The sequence below is a fragment of the Rhopalosiphum maidis genome, chromosome 2 (genome assembly GCF_003676215.2).
Source record: "Rhopalosiphum maidis isolate BTI-1 chromosome 2, ASM367621v3, whole genome shotgun sequence".
In the NCBI taxonomy this organism is placed as follows: Eukaryota; Metazoa; Arthropoda; class Insecta; order Hemiptera; family Aphididae; genus Rhopalosiphum; species Rhopalosiphum maidis.
Window position 1 is genome coordinate 2,628,186 of NC_040878.1, and position 22,504 is coordinate 2,650,689.

The following is a 22,504-nucleotide window of genomic DNA, read 5'->3' on the forward strand; positions in this document are numbered from 1 at the left end:
ATTGAAAAGGCAATGGAGTTGTATGCATGAAACAAAATAGTAGCGTTAGAATTGAATCGGTTTAAAAAATAAAAAATTAATCATTAACCTTTTTGATTTGTATAAAATAAATAATACGTACTTGACTATCTATATTGTCAAATGCACCGAATACATCATGATAATAAAATTGATATTACTAAAATGTATCATAAATTTAAAAAAAAAAGTAAAATCAGCAAAAACTAACCTCCCCGCCATCAAAAAATAAATAAATAAATTGTGGTGATATTAGAATACAAAATATATTGTTACAATTATATCATTGTTCTATCTGTAGAACTTGAAGACGATAGCATTATTGATATTATTATTATTTCACTGTAATATTATCATGACAGAACACGCGAATCATGTTTGCGTGACTAATGGTTATCGTGGTGGTAACGCACAAACCGCACACACATCCGACGGTTTCCGTCCTCGGCCGCGGATCGCAGTCTCGGCGAACGCTCCACGGGCACGGCGCCACGGAGGCGCACAGTCGTATCGCATCTCTGCGCATAAAAACGTTTAATTAAAAAATTATTATCGCCGTGTTCGCCGTTTTCATTATCTTCTCCGTCACGTCGACACGCGCTTACGCGAGATGGGCCGTCGGTTCGCGTGGCTGCCGACGCTGCTTCTGCTGAGAGCCGCGGCCTTTGCCGACGATCAGTGTCCAATGAACGCTTCCCGACCGGCGCCTGAAAACGCTCACCTAATTAACGACGTGTTGTGGGCCGGACAACCGGAAAAACCGTACCCGCAGACCGCGTACCGCTCGGTACAGGGCGTCGGTTACGTCCTCTGCACGTGCAAGACAGGAACGTGTATCCGCAAATGCTGCCCGCCAAACGCTGTGTACGTGAATTACAGATGCACGCCACTGAACGCGTCGGTCAGCGTCGCCGAATTCAAGGTAGAGGCGCGTACGAAATACGGACGAGAATGGACGTGATGAATCGATGAATAATATTTTAATAGTTTACCGACTTTAAATATAAAAATAAATATCGTCTAGTGCATGTGTACAGTTAGTTCGGCAAGATTTCATGCGTAGGTAACCACTTAATGCATACCTGGTTTTATGTTCGTTCGTAATATTATACATTTTTCGAGACTAATTGAATATTAATCCTACTCAGCACGTCAACATTGATTAATATATTCATCATAAAAATATTTGATTTATTAAGACCGTATAAATTATTGCTGACTAAAATAATAGTTTTGTAATTCTACAATATAGTAAACAAAATCACTTAATTATGACCTTCGCAGAATTCACACAATTTTAGTTGTACCTAAATGTACATTGTACATAAACAGGTTAAGTTTTTAATTAAAATGTAATAAAGTTATTATTTTTATTAAGATTATATTTACTTTATTAGATTTATTATAATATATTATGTACACAGTACTCTGTATAAACTATGAGATATACATTATGTGACCGAATTACAGTGAACTGTTTAAAATTATTTTTCATGGATTTTAATTTTATCTATGGAGGAGCAATGTATGTTCGGACCTAGAGTTTAATATGATAGTGGATTTATCAAAGTTGTAGAAACCAAGGTATATTTATCAAAACAAAAAAAAATACACCTTGTTAGAAACAAATTATCATTTAGTTAATTTTTAACGAATACCAAGTCATCTTCAATACTTTTCATTACTTTTCCCAGTTGACTCCAGTACCAATCAAAACCGTATCATCGGCATAACATACTACATAGTAGTTTTATATCATTTATTAAAAAATTGGATAAATCGTACCCTGCGGTACACGCACACTATATTTTATTGTTTGTTCATTAAAAATAGTGTTATTTATTTTTACTATCTGTTTTCTGTTTTCCAAGTATACGATTTTAAAAGAGATAAATCCAATTCAGTAATACCTATATCATACATTTTATTTAATAGTTTACTATGATCAACAGTGTCTAAGGCTTAGTAAGATCTAATGATCTAAATAGTTGCAAATTTTTTTCCTGCATCACTTTAGTAGCATAGACCTATTAATGTTCAATTACGTTAACAATGGCTTGAAGTATGGGTGTATTTTTTATGTATAACAGTTATTATAGCTATTTTAAAAATGTTTAGAACTTTATTTTGGGTTATACATAATAATAGTTTAAAAATGTGGCATAATGGTGTACAGATATGACAGATTGGAGGATATTTTATCAAAACTGGGGGATGAGCCATTTTTTTATCTTGGCAGTGGTGTCTATAATATTTTTTTGTGTTGAGTTCGAATTTATTCAATATATTCAAAGCCAGGTTATTTACTTGTATAAAAACTGTATATTCAATTTAAGAAATAGTATCATTTCTAGATTTAAGAATTAATTAATTTCATATTATAGATTCCAAAATTTGTGAATGCAAACGGGACGGTTGATGTATATGAGACGGACTTGTTTCATATAGTCTATGAAGAACTGATATGTGGTCACAAATATAAATTGGATCCATCAGTGGAAGAAGATGATATTTTCCAAGTAAATAAAGCGGGAAGGTTACTAGATGAATCAGGAAAAATGATTGTTGCACCGAATCGATTTTGTTTGGAGCAATTTTCGGAATTAAATTATCAAATTTTAGCAGTTGTCTGTGCTCCAGAAAAATTTGAAGTCTCAGGAGGACAAAATATATTTTATACCATCGGCATGATGTTATCGCTACCATTTTTGTTTACAACGTTCCTCGTTTATGCGCTTATCAGAGACTTACAGAATTTACATGGAAAATCTTTAATGTGCCATGTAGCAACGCTATTGGTGGGCTACACCAGTCTAATAATTGTTCAATTCGTAGATGATAGTGTTGATAAAACATGGTGCATTTTTTTAGGTAAGTAAATATATTATCTTCTTTATTTATGTAATGGAAATAATATGTTTATAATGTATGGGTACACCTGAAATATATTTTTATACTAATGTCAACATTTTTAATTTATTATATAAATGTATTAAATTATTTATTCGTTGAAATAATTTTAAGCAACACATTATATGATTTGTACACAAAAACTTACCATTGATATATAATAATATATCTGCATAAGCCCAGTAATTACTTATAATAATATTATACATTATACTATACGTTGAAACCTCTACCTATATAATATTTTTTTGAGATAATTGAATATATATAATATACATATTAATATATTACATACTTTGTTTATATAATGAAAATAATTTGTTTATAATGTTTATAACTGAAATATATTATTATGCTAATGTAAACATTTTTAATTTAACTAGTATCTACTAACACAATCAACTACCATTATTATATAATAATACAACTGTCCTAAACCTACTAAATAGTAATACACACCTATAAATATTAATATTATACATTTTACTATATTAATGTATTTTAATAACACGCAAATACGAAATAATAGCTATAACATGTGATAAAATAATACTCGGACAAACATTATGTACCTAGGTTGAATTGAACGACTTTTTATGGATGAAAAATCCACTTATAATATTTATTAATCAAGAAAAATTCGACAGCACTTTTTCATCTATCTTAATATCATAATCTTTATTTAGTAATTATAACTGCGATTTATTTAAATAGCATTGTACTTATTTTATGTAAAAAGATACTTGAAAATATATATAAAAATAGCTACAAAGAAAATTTATATTTTTAGAAAATTATTTTAAGTAAAATAAAGTTCAGGTAAATTGTTGTAAACATTATCATAATTCATTAACCTTTTGACAAAAATAGGATGATTTAAAGTTTATTTTATTTTAACAAATATATATATATACATTACATATATGATTAATTGATTTTTGAAGTTGTGAAAAATAACAATGATCAATTTTAGTTTCAAATGTGTGATGGGTAAAACAAAAGTTACAAAACTACAGAAGCACGAAAAGCTAAACATGTCTAGTTCTTAAATTGAAATAGGCCAAGTTGCATTAGTTAAATAAAAAAAATACAATTAAATATATTAATAAAAATCCTTATAATTCTTTAACTATAAATTATCGTGACAAAGTCGCGTTAAAAATTAAATTTAAGATGTACGAACTACGAAGTACGAGATGTGGGTAGTTGTCGCATTGGCACTAAATAACTGATGATTATGCAAAGTGAAAGTTGTTTTAACTGTTTTAAATAGGTTTTTTCCTCGTCAGAGTTATAATACAAGAAAATAAACCTACACGATAAAATCAAGACTTTCCAACAAATTGCAATCTGAAATCTAATTTTGGTGATAAAAATGCTCGATTCAATATTTGAATTGTATAATCTATTTAATTATGTATTTTACTTTAATTTCGGTATACATTTATTATTTGTTCATCTCTTTTTCTTCGTTATATCCTCATAGTCGGCTATTCATGTGCACTGATATTTGTCTATAAAATATGTACTCAGGTTTAATAATAATACCAATTGGCCCACTCAACCTGTCGCTTGGAAAGTTACAAGCCACACATATTATTAAAAATTCGGTACACATCCTACAAACATATATTAGTAATTGTTGACACCTTAAATAGATAATAAAGTCTAGGTATAGGCACATCTTTAAAATAAAAAACTCAATTAATTTTCAGAAACTAATGAAATAATTATAGTTTGAATTTTACAATATTTTATTTAATCACATACAATTTTAAAATATATAAATTGTAATATTGCAGTTTTTAAAATTTGATTTTTGGATTTTTAAATATAATTAAAGACCAGAATTTCAAATTCTGGACAATTTTGTACTACTTGAGGAGTGTCCTTTAAAGTTCTATTTTTTAATTGAAAACTCCCTTTTTCTGACGTAAATTATTTAGAGGATAATTTTCCGAATAATGTTGACATATCAAAATCAAAATTACATATTATAAATAGTTTTTTAGTTAATTAAAATTGTATACTAAGAATAATATAGATCAATCATGATAGATTTGTAAGACGTATTGGCTATTCAGATTTTAAAATGTTGGTAATTAATATTAATATATTAACATTAAACATAGTATAGAATACGTTAAAGTTGTCCTAATATCCAGTATTACCAAATATATGTATACTATAATTTTGTAAAATAATTTTTAAACAAAATTATTCTTAGTGTAAACATTAGTAATTACTGGAAAACAACTCGTTTGAATTTGAATTAAGTGTATCAACATTTAAAAAATATATTCACTAAAAAGGGGTGAAGGGATTCTCACTTGACGCCTTAAGAAAGTAGTAAAAACAATTTAGAATTTGAGTATGTTTTGGTCAAGTATATTTAAAAATCTTAGAAATCAGAAGTTGAATAAGTGTATTGCTTAAGAAAAAATAGGGGTTTGCATACTTTGCGAATTACTTTAAATATACACTATTAATTAAATGTTTTTCTTTGTTTCAGCGTATATCCTTCAATTCTCATTAATAGCAAGTTTTTTCTGGCTTAATGTTATGTGTTTTGATCTATGGTGGACTTTCAGGTTAATAAAATATTGTATATTGAGTGGTAGCTATACTGTCATACTAGTCAAAATATTTTCAGACTATATCCAAAAAATAACCTTACCTCCATTTGTATTTTTGCGTTATTAAATTTTTATAGGTACTTAATAGCTAAACCCCATACACTTCGTTTCTCGTACAAAATGTATCTATGTTAAATTTGGTTGCCAAATACTAACATTTAGCGTAAAGATAAATACTTTTTTTGGTTTTCTGATTTTGTACATAAATTATATTTCTAACATATAAAATTTACATAACTGTCCCGCATAGCATTACATTTTTTCGTTCGATTAACCGATTATGTATCATTCGTTAAAAATCCGTAAGCAATTTGTATTAACTTTAATCAGGCCAGCCTATATTTTAATATTTATCTTTTTTACATAATGTATACATGAATTATATGTTTTATTTATCCACGAATAAAATCTCAATAGTTCGTTAATAATAATAAAATAGTAAAATAAAAAATGATTTTTTTATCATTATATTTTTTTTTTTTTTTGGAGGGGGAGGATTCTAGACTAGTATACGCCTATTTAATCTAAATTAAGATTATAATTGTATATGTTTTTAGGAAATGGAACAACATTTTCTTTTAGTTTCCAATTAAGAACTATCAATTTAAGTTTTATATATTTTAATATATAATTAAAATGTTGTATATAAGTACGGTCATTACTCACTATGACGTAACCGCGTAATTCAGTAAAATATTTTATTTTTTAGTAACGAAATAAAATTAACATTAATAGCTATTAACAATACAATTGATATGCATTATTTACATTCGTTTCAATATTCATAAGTTAAAATTTAAAGTGTTTTTATAATTTAATATATTGGTAAGTAGTTGATTTTTATAATTCGCGATGGATTCGTAAAAATAAAAACTCGTTATTATTACTACTAGTTAAAATTTAACCATTAAATGGATGTCAGTCCAATATACACATATTATTATTATGTCATTACTGGTTACATGCTATCAAAATTTAAAATTAAAAAGGTTTTAAATTGTAAATATGTTTAATAAAAGAGTATATTGAGTATTAATATATTATATGCAATTACAAGGTAAAATATGTACGTATTTTATTAAATATATAAAATGCCCGTCATAATACTACCATAATTAATAAAGTAGTAAATTATAAGCAGTGGGCATACCCCGTCCACCAATACCATTATATATACTACATTTTTACGCACCTATAAATATTATTAAAAAAAAATTAATTAATTAACATAAAATGTAATGTATTGTAAACAATTCCGCTTATTAAAATGATAATTTTCAGATAGCAACCCATTTAAAATGTAAGACGTGTTTCAATTTGAACGTAATAGAGATAACTCTCAAATTTAAAGTATTTATGAATAAGAAGTAAAATAAAAACATTGGATATTAGAATAATATGTTTTTTATTTTTTGACAAATTTAATCAGTATTTACTATTTTGAAAAAAAAAGATTATAATAATGTACTAAATTCTATATTAATTAAGAATAGACATTTAAATTTACTGCAAGAAACAATTTTTAAATTATAAATAGAAAAATTTCTAAATAATTGTATTTATTTATTTATGTATTTAATTTTCAGTGGATTTAGACCATTAGGAGGAAATATAAGAGAAGATGAATCAAAAAAGTTTATTATTTATTCCATTTATGCGTGGGGGTGTGCCTTATTAATTTCAATAATTACATTAGGTATGGAAAAATTGCCATATTTACCAACTGGTGCAATTCGTCCAGAATTCGGAGTTACGAAATGTTGGTTTGATTGTAAGTATTTTTTAAGAAAGTTGTTTATATTTAAATTGAATTAATTCTGTACAAAAGATATTAATTCAATTCATAATAATTGAATGACTATACTGTCGCACTTATTATTACTTATATTACCTATATTTATATTTTATATTTTTTTCTACAATTTTACATTTCAATAAAATAATTACTTTAAATAAATAAATTTATTGTAAATAGTTAGTGCATAATATAATATTTATTGCTATTAGTTCTTAGTTCTTATAAGGATTTTGATTAAAAATATAAATATATTTAATTTAATTTAAACATTTAAAAAAAAAACATTTGACTACTCTTTTTTTGCTGTAAATAATAATAATAGTTTTTTTGACATTTGATTTATTTATAGTAAATATCTATAAAAACATGCGAATTTGATGTGATATCAATGCTATGTTTAAATTAATAAACGAGAAAGTAATGAAATATTTTTAATGCTGTATTATGTTTCAATAAAGTAATTTTTACACTACAAGTTTAAAGAATTAGAGTGCACCACAGAACCATTTTTAAGACGTATAATATAGGTAATTTGAATGCATTTAAGAAAATTCAAAATTTTAAATTTTTGTTTTGAATACATATTCATAATAATTTACAAACACTCTCATGAAATCAGTATCATAAATTATTTGTTTTATTACACAACTAAAAGAAAATAGCGATTTTGTGTGGAAAAGAACCGATATAAAAAAAAATCAAATAGAATAATAGAACTTTAATTAAGTCGTTTTTATTGACAATATGGCGATATCACTTATACAAATAAACCTATTATCGTATTTAAAATTTAAATCAAATCATCAAAATGAAATAACATTTTTTGTACTAGTGATCGTAAAAATAAAAACAAAATTGTACAGTAAAAATCTCCTTTTTATGTAGGAAATTGCCCAGGCATAATGGTTTTTAACAAATAATTTATATACGTGTGACGTCTCTCAAGCGTTAGTATTTATACCAATATTTGAGAGTATCATCTAGAATTCTAGAGCCTATATAGGCTTTCTAGTATCATCTTTAGAACCAACCAGTGGCGGCTCGTGGGTATTTTATTTTTTTTTTTTAATTTAATCATTATAAACTGTTCATTAAGAATATTGAGGTGCTAAAAAAAATATTTTTCGGTAAAGAACTACTATGTCGTGACCATATTATTATTGCTTCTAAAGTAAAAAGAGCTATGCAATATGCACACACCAATCGGTACGCAACACTATGACTGTACCGCACGCCAGTATAAAATACGTATAGTTGATTAGTGGGGGATCACGAAATACAATGCAACTTGGTGCGCCGTTACCACTACGAACCGATTTTTAAAATAAACGTTATCTACGTTAATTTTGAGGTTTTTAAACTTTTTTTTTAATTATAATTAAGTTATTAATGTAATTATTAAATAATAATATAGCAGTATACTAACCAACTATCAAAATGACAAAATATGAGTTTTTATAGGAAGTTTGTACGTCGGTCGAAAATAATAAATAATTAGTATGTGGAAACAAAACATAATTAAATTTCTTTGTTACAAATATAAAATAATTAAAAAATTTCCACATTTTAAATGTTTTGTTATTTTTATTATTTATTTTATATAATATATTTATTAATATCCAAATCTCATAGTCAGTATGCGTTTTGGTATTAACTACAATAACTTATTTCAGTACATAATATCCCTATATGATCTATAAAATATGGTTCAAAAGCCAAACTAGTATGAATTTGTAACTTAAATAATTACGATAAGTACCTAATTATTGAAAAGGCGGATACATAAAATATATTATACATTTATTTATGCGGTAAGAGCCAACGACGTTTTAGGATTCGAATTTATCGTTTTAATATTCAAGTTTAATTATATCAAGATTTTATCATATTTTTTTAAAATAATTTTTCTTTTAATATTTTTTTTTCTTGATTTCAAAACGAAATACGATAAAAGCTTTAATATTAAATATTTTTGTTTACTTGTATTGAAAAAAAATATTACATACACTATAATACACTCGTCATTAAAAAATTCATAGTTAATTTTTTTTTAACAGATACTAAAATAAAATAAAATCGAGTAGATGGAATACCTTTAACGAATTAGTACTCGACTATTAAAATTAGTTATTTAATTAATATATACATTTATATTTTAGCAGATTTAGCCACGCTGTTATATTTTTATGGTCCTATCGGTACTTTATTATTTAGTAACCTATTGATGTTTATTCATACGGCAATAGTGATTGTCAAACATACGAGAGATGCTAAAGTACTTAGAGGATCTGAAAGCCAAAAAAATGTGGACCATGAAAAACAAAGGTAAGTACTAAGAATTTTATCTATATTATAAGGAACTGTATAATCAATATAAAATTGATGGTTATATTTAATAGAAATAAAAATTATTTTATTTATTCAATGGATTTAAATTGGAATATTATAGGTATATTGTGTTTCTAGATTCATGTTATATTTGAAATTATTCATCGTCATGGGTGTCAATTGGTTAGCAGAAATTATATCATGGGCAACAAGTTCAGGTGGTCTTGATGCTGTGTGGTATGTCGTAAATATTGGGAATTGTTTGCAAGGAGTGTTAATATTTTTAATTTTTGTTTGTAAAAAACGTATATTAAATTTATTAAATAAGAAACTGTGTCCACAATTCCAACTTTTTAAGACATCTACCAAAACCGTCCCATCTAAGACTAGCTCTAATGTAAAAAATAAAGATGCAGTTGAAATGTCCACTGAAAGTACAAGCAATTCAACCAATAATCAATTACACGTCTTTTAAATTAAATGATTGTGTATTAAAAATAAAATAGTTTTTATTAAATTTCCTTATACTAAACTTAAAACTTTATTAATAATTATCATCATTATAAAATTTATATGCTTTTGATTACGATTTGTATTTTGATTAGAATTGAGTTTTTTATTTTAAATTCTACTCTATGTGAAACTATACTCACGCTGGGCGAGATACCATGTCCTAATAAAAGGAAGTTTTTTGATAGAGTAATCAATTAGTTGTTTATTTCCATCCTTGGTTTTTAAATATAAACAAAATATAATGGGTGAAAAATCCTCCATCCGACAATCCCGTCGCCCTATGTGCGACGGAGGTCATTTTCCATCAACAGTTTTGATGGACATACAATGACAGGGTTGGGATATGACACCATACGTCGGGCCAGCTTACAAAAGTAGCGTCCGATCGTAAGTCTCATCCGAGAGACCATGGCCGAGGCAATTGCCCTCAAAAAGTCATTTTTTTGATTTCCTCATAAGATACCAGTGGGATTAACCGCCGGTAGTCGTAATTTTAAATCATGCACAATCATGGTGGCTCCTCAATATTCTGTTATCATTATTTAACCCAAATCACAATTCATACCTTTGGATAGTACAAATAAGTTGATCAGACTATATAAATAAAACAACTAACAACCGACTATATGTATATAAAAATTAATTAAGCTTATGCTAATAACTTAATTAATTATGGACTTGGCCAATAAATCACAGGTATTATTATTTAACTTATTACTTATAAGTATGATTATTTTTATGTATTATATATTATAACTACTATGTTCTTACTAATCATAGCTAAAACAGCCTGTGCCATTAACCATTTAGAATATAAAATATATGTTACTAAATAATATGTATTATCTAGGTTATATTTTCAAACAGTTCTAAGTCAGCAAATCACAAAAAATACAAAAAAATTACCCATATAGGTAGTATTGTTTTTGTAAAAGTAATATTTTTGATGTAATAATTTACTAAATCACTGAATTTTTTAGATGTTTATTGTTTAATGTAACACTGGTATTTTAACATCATAATATGTTTTATGTACCTAACTATATTGTATTGTACGCTGACTTTAATTAATCCAGCAAAATTATGTTTCCATGCAGTATCAGTCTGCCTCATGATTGAGTTCCTGGCCAAATTTAATATTATTAAAAAAAAAATAAAGATCATCAACAATGTTTCACATACCTTTTTTTTTTTATAATCACACACATAAAATAGAAAATAATATTCATTAAATAATATGTAATATTATAAACATATTATATGTAATATAATATGTTTTAATATTCATTTAAAACATACATTTTAAACATTTGTTTATTGTATAGTATGTATATATTACGTTTTTATAATTGTTTGAAACGAATAAATCATATGTTTAAAACAGTGTAAAATCCAAGTAAATATTGTGTTTTTTTTTTAAACCGTATTTTTTGTTTTAAACTGTTTTTTTTTTTTTGTTCAAACAATGTTTTAAACAAAACAAATTGTTAGAGTTTTAAAATACAACAATTCTGCCTATAATTGTTAAATACTAAATAAGTGTGAAAGATATGAAATGTGATTTGGGTTAAATAATGATAACGGTATATTGAGGAGCCACCGTGACACGAATTAAAATTACGCCGCCGGTAGCGAAGTTATTGTGCGTCGACTGGTTAGTCGAGATTCGCGCGGATTATCGTGACGGCACATCGAACACCTTCGTCGGTGGCGATGGTCTTCGACAGGCTTCGTATTGAATATTTTTTTTTGTCTTGATTCGCGTTTTATTGATTTTCTTTAAAATTCTGAATGTTACCATTTATAGTAATTATTTTCTTGAATGGTATACCTACATTTGTGCACTGACCGTTCAGTTACGATCCTCAAATCTACTGAAACATTCGGGCGTCACCGTTTCCCGCCAAAATCGACCTTTCCGTTTACCGCCAGTACAATAATATATATTTCCTGTATCCGCCACCACAAATTTCAGTTTTTATATTTTGGTAACCCCTGATTGAAAGAATTAAAATATTATATAATACACTTACGTATAGTTTATCACAGATAATATTATGTTCACAACCGTGTGTTTTTCTCCATTCATAGAAAAGAGAGGAAAGATTACGTTCGAAATTCATGCGACAACTGGAAATAAAGATGAAGCGTTTCTGGTTTGATCTTTTATACTTGTATAGATTTTACGATACTTATTAGATTTTAGTTTGTGTTGAAGTTCGTGGAAAAAACAGTACGCTCCACACAATGGAAAATATAATCGAGAGTTGGTAATCGTGGTAAAAAGCAGTTGATTTTGGATCATTTTAAATTTCGAATTGGTTCACGATTTATTCGTTAGCGGTGTACAACTAAAAACTGTACAGCAAAAGTTTATACAGATGAAAATTATACATTAAAAAATTTGTAAAATTGAATACCTAATTATTTTTGTTATTTTAAAAATCATTACCAATTATTAACAACTCCACTTGTTTACATGGTAAGGTGTTACCAAAATATAGAAACTGAAATTTGTGGTGGCAGAAAAAGAAATATATATTATTGTACTGGCGGTAAACGGTAAGGTCGATAGGTTAGGTTAGGTAGAAAAGTAGAAAAGCAGAAAAGTAGATCATTCAAACATTCCAGTTAGTATTCGGTGTTTACCTATTATTTACCCACTGTATAATGGATAAATATTTTTCTTAATTTCATTTTTTTTTTTTTTTTGGTCTTCTTCTGTAAGTACATTGACATTTTAACCATTTACAATAAAAACTAAAAAATAAACAAAAAGTATATATATAGTGTACACAATTTTTTTTAAAAGAAGGTTCTCACAACAGTACCAACAACATTTTCATTACTTATCGATAATTATGTAATTTACCTATCAATTTGTATTATTTACGTTACATACCTACCTATTTTAATAATTTTTATTGAAATATTTGACCTACCAATATGATTTAGAATATTTAGTTACTTTATTATAAGAAATGTTTGTATTTTAATTATTTATAATTAAAACTAACAAATAGACAAACAGTACATATATATATTTTATACAATTTATTTTTTAAGAGGGGTCTCACAACAGTATCAAAAATATACACATACATTAATAATAATCTATATCTATATTGTATATCTTATATCTATAATAATTTATAATTTAGTTTATAGAAATTATATACACCAATTTATTATGAAACCATATAAACTATATAACTAAATATATTAAATTATTATTATACATAAAATTGATTTTAATTTTTGGTAAATGATTTTATAATGATTTTTTTTATTTGTATCTCATCGCTCATCACCTTTCGGGGTACTAAAAATACTTTGATTTTCAAATTTGAGGATGATTTCTGGTAATAAATATTTTGCTTGAATTAGTTTGGTTTTCATTTCTTCGCAATTTGAGTAACGATTTTTCTCCAATCGAAGTATTAATACATCTTATAGTGTGTCCTAGAATCAATAATAGCTATGCCTATTCTAGTACTTTTTTGATTTTCGACGCGTCGAACGTCGGTATAAGTATATGTTTATAATTGGTTCTTGAATTATTTCATAACATAGTATGTATGATTGATATTGTAATTTTTTTTATTAAAGGGTAAGGATGTATTATTGGTTATTTTTTGTAATTTTTAGTAATTCAGAATAAAAAGTTTGTTAAAAGCTTATTTATTCTACTGTATATCGATTGTATATCACATCGTGTATTATATCTAATGTTTTAAGTGTTGATTTTTTTGAATTGCTATAAAATATTGAGCCATAATATATCATTATTATTATTATTAAAAATTTTACACTGTGTCTATTATAAATTCAAATTATTTATAAATAGTTATAATATTATCGCTACCCGTATAATAATAACAACGATTAGGTACTATGCGAACATTGTGAACTACAAATAACTGTGGCCTTGAGGCTTTTCATTCAGTTAAAACGACAAATCCAAATATACAATAAGATGATACAACTTGTACAAAACTAAAATATACTCACTTAAATAATCAACAAATATTAATATAAACATCCATCAAAAATATTATGGCACTATTAGATGAAAACCTGCAAATTATAAAATTTGAATTTAAAAAAAAAATTATAAATAAGTTTTTACCCGTGGTAGCATAATATTTAATAATAATTAATATATGTATGAATAACAAAACCGAAAATAAGAGACATTTAAAATAAAGTTAGGCAAGTGGGTACCGCTTTACTGTACATTAGATGTAGAGTTGACAGTGGGTGTATTAAATTTAAATTCAACGACATATCATTAAATACGAAAAACGATTCTGGGAGTTTGAACAAAGAGGGATTGATAAATTGGGTTCAAGAAAAAAAATATAGTTGGTACCTACAAAAAAGTTAAAGTTAATTAGAAATTTTCTAGTAGATAATTTTCTTAATAATTGGAAAAGGACTGGTATAACAGAAATATTATATATAATACTGAACACCAGAATAATTTTCCCAGTTTTAACTGTAAAAACTCATATTATAGTAATTGAAATATTATGTCACTTTTTTAAATTTTAGTTACTGTATACTTACTCAAATAATCTCTTGTAACTTAAAAATAAAAATTTATTAATTCTAATTGAAACTATTAAACTTCAATATTTTAAAATCCAAACCATTAATAATAGACTAGTAACAACACAATTTTAATAAAGTTAAACTGACCACTAAAAAATCCAAATATTTAATAAAAGAAATTTAATAATTTTATTACCACAATTATTATCTGTACTATACAGGTAAAAAATATTAAAATTGTAGAAACTTTATATAATAGCATAGAAATGCAATAAACCATTTTGATGATAGGTAGGTAACTTTGAAATTTCTACCAAAAAGAAAATAAATTGTTATCTAGGTAGGTACATAAGGTATATATTTTGTTATTTTTGTTTTGCTTTGTTGTAATTTGTTTTAGCTCACGGCATCTTATAAAACATAATCCCGACATAAAACTTGATACAAACGATCAGCTTTGAATGCTTTAATAGAGTTAAAAGATGAGATGATTAAAAAATCACAATCTACTGATTCGACATCACTTTAATAAACTATTTGTCTTTTTTTTCTAAACCATATGTAACATTTTGGACAATTTGTATTCTGCAAACCAAATGTTGAAATTTTATATTATTAACTTTAATCAAATACTTTAAAATTTAAAAATGGTTTTTTTTTTTTCTTAAATCCAAGTAATGAATAAGTTAATAGGAGTTTGTCATAAAATATACGTGAACAAATTTGATGTACACTATTCCCGATATTGTTGGTAATTAATAAAGACAATTTACTCACCTATCACCTAATATATGTATAATAAATGTATAAATAAATAAAATAAATAATAAACAGTAAAATATTTAAAAACAATAATAATATTACCAATAAACTTCGGTACCTAGTTTTTACTGAAAATCAATGACTCAAATTCTTACAAATCATCTTTATTTTTAATTGAAAAAATGTTATCCATATTAAAATCTCATTTTTCAGCTGACATAGATGAAGGTTCGAAGTTATTTCTCAAGTCTAGAAGTTTTTCAATATTTAATTTATTAGTTTGAACAACAGTTGCAATGCCATCAATGCGATTCCTTATTTGTTTTTGTATGTTTGTAGTATTTATATTATCTTTTTTATTAGAATACTTTTCAAAATATCAGTTAACAATTTGTTGTAAAGGCATTTCATGCTTTCTAATCAATGATTTTAATTCTTTCATATAATTTTCAAGTACAAAAACAACCGCAATTATCTAGAAGGTCAAACTGATCATAATCATCACATAAATAAAGAAAGCCATGGATATTATGTGATATTAAGTTATTGCCATAAATTAATTGAAATTTATGTACAAAATAATCTAATAATTTCCGAGCATATCCAATTAAATATTTATAATCAGGACTTGGTTATGTCAAATACTATAGATCAAGAATCTTAACAAATTATAAATTAATAAGAATTTATTTCAAACTACAGTGAACAATAATTTTATTTTGAAAAACCAATTAAAACGTATGTTGTTCCTTCCAACGACTTGACCTGGATAAACTTCTGACGCATATCTCCACTGCCGCACAATTAACAATTAACCACGACACCTCAGCCGCTACTTCGAGGCAGCTACTTCGAAGTCGCATGCAACGCCTGCATGCCCCCAAGGGCAGCGCCACCAGATGAGAAAAGGAGCGTCCACCATCAAACTAATAGTCTTCACAGGACCAGTCAAAGGTCGTCCCGACGGCAAGATCATCAACTTCAGATCCAATCACATCGTGAGGCATACACGCCTAAAAAGAAAAAACTAAAATCAGCCATTCGAGAAGCATAGACCAGATGTTGAACTATTCAGCGTGCCTTGCTGCCAGAAAGTTTCCGTCTCGCTGGAAGACCGTTAAACTAGTTCTAAAGCTCCATAAAGAACCCGGCAAGCTAGTAGAAGATCCATCCAGCTTCAAGCCTCTGTGCACGTTGCACTCTGCCGGCAAATCTGAGAACAACTAGTGCTTGCTAGGCTAAACGAACACCTCGACTGCACGGGTCAACGGTCAGGGGACCGCACTAGTGTACAGCTACCACATCGGCAGGTAGACAGTGGACGCAATTGAGCGCGTGCTAGAAGCCGCGCACAAGGCGGCGACCGACACCGCACGACATCGTGACATCTGCGTAGCCGTCTCCGCTAGACGTAAAAAACGTGTTCAACACGGCTCCGTGGACCAAAATCGACGACGTACTACGAGTCAATCTGGTCCCTCCATAACTCAACAAGATGTTCGGATCGTACCTCAAAGGTAGGAAACTGCTGGTTGGCTGGAGTCTGCAAAGCAGGATTACGACGTGTGGTGTCCATCAGGGCTCGGTTCTCGGACCAGCCCTTTGAAACGTCTTCTACGACGACCTTTTCAAGATCGACACTCCACCTGGTGTCCAATTAGTAGCTTTCGATAATGACGTCGCCGTCTTAGGCATCTCCAGAACGGGCGAACGAGCTGCAGCTCTTCTCAATCCAGTACTCCGGGCCATATCGCACTGAATCAAGCGCCTCATCCAATATCTCGGCGTAGAGTTGAACTCTCGACTGTCCTTCACCAGGCACATTGCGGCGGCGTCAACCAAGGCAACCGAGTCAGCGAGGACGATCGGGTGGCTCATGCTAAACATCGGTGGCCCATCACAGGCCAAACATGCGCTGCTGGGCTCAGTAGCAAACAGTAAGCTGCTGTACGCCTCGCTAATCTAGGCGTCATTGGGAATCAAGACAGCCAAAAACAATATTCATCGGAAAAAAAAGCCGCATAATAAGAAAAAAAAGCCCCGTACAAAATAAATACATTATTCGATTTTTTCGAATTAAGATTTACATAATTAAATATAATCATAACATTTATCTATGTAACATTTTTTAAGCATATATTTAAGTATAGTTGAAATCTGTATTTAACATTGGCAATAATTGTCATTTGTCATTTATACTTTTACATTTTCAAAAATATTCAAGAGTAAAATCTTATAATTTTAATTTGTCATTTGTATATACATATTTAAAAAAATGTTAAATACATTAATTAAATTATATACAAACTACAATTAATTAATTTTTTTTTAATTATTTTAAATTTTTTTCCCTCAAACATTTTTTACTTAGTTAAACTACAGTTATACTTTTATATATATTGGTTTTTATACACGTGTTTTATTATTAATATGGATCGTAATAGAACTGTTATTTCCATATAAAATAACATTATCGGATCCATTGATATAGTTCGTGGAATTATGTTTTTTACCTTTTAAAACATTTTGTCCTATGGTTTGATACAATCTAGCAATTTGTAAGTATCCTTCAGAAAGGATATACATAATGCTGTTATAATTCTTATCGGCGGTCTCTAGAAATGGTAAGGCTTGTTTTTCCAACCACAGTATTACTGTCTTTCTTTAAAACTATAACTCTGAATACCATGAGACACAATATATTGATATATTAATAAATTATGTGGATCACATACTCACAATCGATTTGCAGTTTTTTACTATGTGTCACATATCATAACATGATGTAACACATAATAAAAATCTTATTTTAACCACTTTTCACTGATGAGTCATATTTTTTGTAAAATTAAATGTACACATAAGTACATTATTATAGATCACATATTTACGTGTACATTTTTCGTAGATAATTTGTATATACCTACGTTAAATTGCATATTGGACGAACGCTTTAATGTCTATTCCCATGCTCATAATTGATTCGTTTTCCCCGTGTACTTCTCGTTAGTCATTAAAAATGAAGCATTTTATATATATGATTTAAACCTTATGTAATTCGTTATTTAACATTCGGTGTAATGAAGTTAAAAACATAAAAAATAGAGTATCTTATATTAGGTTATAAACTTATAACCCATGTTCAAATTATGAAATGCGTAATATTTACTAATACCTAAATCAAAAACAGTTATTTATAATAAATGTGGTAGAAGAAAGTCAGTTAATTTACCTATCCGCGATGACGAGTTTATTATTGAAATAAAGACCATAACGTTCATAAAATAGCGTATTAAGATTAAGAACCGAATCGAACCGTAATCGAACAGAATAAAACGTGATAATACGTATATAATAAATGAATGGTTTAACAAATTGTAAAATACAGGTTTAAAATGTATCCAATTACATTAAATATAAAATGGCAATCCTATATAAACAAAATAATAATCTTTTTTCATGAGCCAACAAATGCCTGTATTACTGTGTGAGTCCTTTTTTAAAAACCAAATTTTACAAAAGCCTTTGTCAGTGTAAACTTCCATAGTTCTGTCATATACATTATAAAACAAAGGTACTATTGGAATTAAAAAACTACCGTTTCTTCGACAATCGTTGTATAAATGCTTTTATATTTAGTTAAATGTATTTTTCTGCAGAAAAATAGGTATGTAGCAGTATTTTACGTACACCATTGTATTAACAATATAGTCACTATTCAGTCATTCATGTATGTAAGGACAAATGTAAAAAAATGTCATTGCGGTTGGTCGCCGACCGATTAGAGGACATTATGCGTTGGTACGCTCAAATGTGTGTATTAGTAGTAGTACCTAGTATAGTAGCCACTAGTAGGACCTAAGGATATTTTTATTGAAGACAAACAAGTGGATGTCCTTAATTTGCAAGAAACTTTCCTATCCATTAACACAAATTAAACAAGGTTGATTGCATATGTTGACCACACAATTAGTGTAGTTAGGAATTTGTGTGTTACAAGCAGAGGATTTCGCCGATAATACTATACTATAAAAAAAGCTAAAATAATAAAATAAAAGGCGTAATCGTAGATAAGACATCGTTTTGAAAATAATTGTATTAATAGTACCTACAGATGATATTCTATGTAGATAATCTTTAATAAACCAGGTGAAGAGAGAACAGAAACTAAATCTTACTCTATATTTAACGATTACCAAAATTATTTAAAATTTAATTTCCGCATTTATTTGATGTTTATGTTATTAACTCATGTAATAAGATGTCAGCAATATTTTAATAAGGAAAAATTAAAAATAGTTCAAACATATTATATTATCTAGAATTTCATAATTCAAAATTAACGTTAAACGATGAATCATCTACATCTGAAAAGTCCTTCAACCAAAAGTGAAATTTCGCACATTTTTTTTTTTAAATAACTAACCACTTTATAACAACTTGTTATAACAAAGTTATAACTCCAAAATAAATGTTTTCCTATAAGAAGTGCTTAGCAAAGTCATGGTTAATTTCTGTAAAACTGCAGGTCATTTTATCATTTCCAAATTTTTGACCATGCCAAAATATCGTATGCATTTTATGAACTCAAATTCAAATTCAGCAAGTCACTTCTCCCTAAAAATTATCTAGTGCATGTTTAATATTCGGGAATACAATATAAAATTTAATTTTGTATCAAATAGGTTATATAATGTAAAATAAATGTTATATTTGTTTTTTTATATAATTAATACCTATAATCTATGTAACATAATTGTATTACAAATTAAAGATACGGAATGAGCTAATTACCTAAGTAGACACTTTATCATTATGTATCATACATTTTATTACTTGATTATTAATATATTTTTTCTACATCAATAATATTAATCACTTGTATTATTTAATTTTTCATATATTATCTACTCGTACAGTCTAAAAGTACAAATAAAAAAAAATATATAAAATATGTAATACAAATTGTCCTAATATTAATTTTACTTATTTATTTATAGTAAGTGTTTGACTGTTACTTAAATTATTTTATTTTTTTCTCTCTAATTATTTAAAAATTATTTTCAATAATTCGTGTGTCGAATAGTTTATATTGGGTTTATATACTGTTGTAATAGTATCGTTCATACCTCATGATAAATATCGTTAAAAAATAATTAAATCAAGTAACAAAAATAATATAATATAAGCATGTGTATGCATTATCCAAAGCGACGAAAATATATTAAAAACCAATAATTTCAACAAAAATTTTTGTGAATGACAATTATAATATTTTAGTACCTATATACATTGATACATAAATACCATAATACTGAGCTGAGCGTAATGGCGATACATAATAGTCGCTCGGTAAATATTGGTATATAGCTATAAAGAATATAATGCCAGCATTGCAACATACCTTGCCATATAACACTAGGATTTAGGAAGTTTATTAATCTTTAAATTGCTTTTTTTTTTTGAAATTATTAATTGTAAGCAAAACGTGTGATAGTATCTATCATCTATGTTAAATGTACACTATAGTAATAGACAATTATAGTACTATACAATAGTAAAATATATTATAATTTTACATTTATGATTTATAATTGTGAATACATGTGCAAATTAAATAAACAAAATCTAAAACAAAAAAGTCGTCAACGTTGACCATTGTACTGATCGTTTGATCTTTATTTTATATTTATACCTACCGAAAATTGTATGGTAGCGGGAGAAACTAGAGAAGTACAATTCTTGTGAATACGCCATTTAACAGGACACGGTCAATTCACAAAAACTTAATAATTCAATTTGAACGTTGAAATGGGCCATTGACCAACCAAGATTACTCAACGATAAATATGATTCCGTTACTACATTATGAATTATGATAATATGCCGGATGCTCAGCTGAAGATATAGTAGAGTTCTGGTAAACATCCTTTAAAAACTTTTTACATTTTAGTTAAAACCAACTATTTAATTTGTCATTTGATAACAAAGGAACCTATATATTGTTGCCACTTATCGGTATTTATTTTGAATATGTAGATAAATGGGTTAGATAGTTATAGAAACACGCAGACTGAGAATTTGTTTTCTATATTTAATAAAAACGGTTATGACAATGAAGATTGTATCAATATTTCAAGACAGTATTTGTTTTTTTTTATAAAACTGTTGATGAAATATTTAAAAATAAATTTAAACTTATTGACAAAAAACCACGATTTTGATGGATTTAAATAAATAAAAAAAATGTATCCTCTCTACTTATCTATGTACATACACTATAAAGATATGTTTCCAAACATATTATATGAAAATATGAAAAACTTTACCGGTTCTTTTTCAAGAAACTTAAACTTAATTATTGAGCTATATACATGCCGCATGATATTTGTAGTTTATAACACTATATATGTCTACATGATATAACATTTATTACAATTTCATTTCTATTTAAATTTTTATAATTATATAATAAGTATGCTATCAATAATTCATAAATCATATTTATAAAATAAAAACCAGAAAAACTTCTTATTAAATTATCAAATAAAACAAACAGTTGGGTGGTTACTATAGTAACGTTTGTTAGTAATTTTACATTTTTATAGTTAATGTAGTTTTTTCAATATGCGTAATACGTATAACTAAGAATATAATTATTTTAAGGTTGTACTCGACGAGTGAGATCTCCCAGGTTCCTAAAAATACGTGTTTTATATTATTAAATTAATAATATTACGTGTCATTATATAATTCTCATCCAGGACGAGTTTACTGGAAACTTTAATGTAACTACACCTTACTTACTAAACTTACTTTAAGGTACCTACACCATTGTTTTTATATATTATAAGAGTAATGATTATCGCACAAAATCGTTATCTTACCGGATAATGAGTGAAAAAAGGAAAGAGATAACACGATAATGACATATGTATACACAACCGTATGCTGCCGCCAGATGATCAATCATACGGCCACACAC

At 27.3% G+C, this 22,504-nt stretch overlaps 1 protein-coding gene across 1 annotated transcript; it reads left to right on the forward strand.

Annotated features, from left to right (window-relative positions):
• The first annotated feature begins 495 nt into the window (after positions 1-495).
• On the forward strand, positions 496-10,996 carry LOC113555070 (G-protein coupled receptor Mth2-like). Its single transcript, XM_026959387.1, has 6 exons — positions 496-940; positions 2,403-2,889; positions 5,441-5,519; positions 7,151-7,335; positions 9,522-9,687; positions 9,829-10,996. The coding sequence occupies exons 1-6, from the start codon at positions 629-631 to the stop codon at positions 10,163-10,165; spliced, it is 1,566 nt and encodes a 521-aa protein (XP_026815188.1). The 5' UTR covers positions 496-628; the 3' UTR covers positions 10,166-10,996.
• Positions 10,997-22,504: the final 11,508 nt, after the last annotated feature.

What these genes read in the sequence shown, in the direction of transcription:
- LOC113555070 (XM_026959387.1), top strand. Translation starts at nt 629, where the DNA reads ATGGGCCGTCGGTTCGCGTGGCTGCCGACGCTGCTTCTGCTGAGAGCC. An exon ending in TCAGCGTCGCCGAATTCAAG is followed by an intron (nt 941 to 2,402) that starts GTAGAGGCGCGT and finishes TTCATATTATAG; the next exon opens with ATTCCAAAATTTGTGAATGC. An exon ending in GATCTATGGTGGACTTTCAG is followed by an intron (nt 5,520 to 7,150) that starts GTTAATAAAATA and finishes TTTAATTTTCAG; the next exon opens with TGGATTTAGACCATTAGGAG.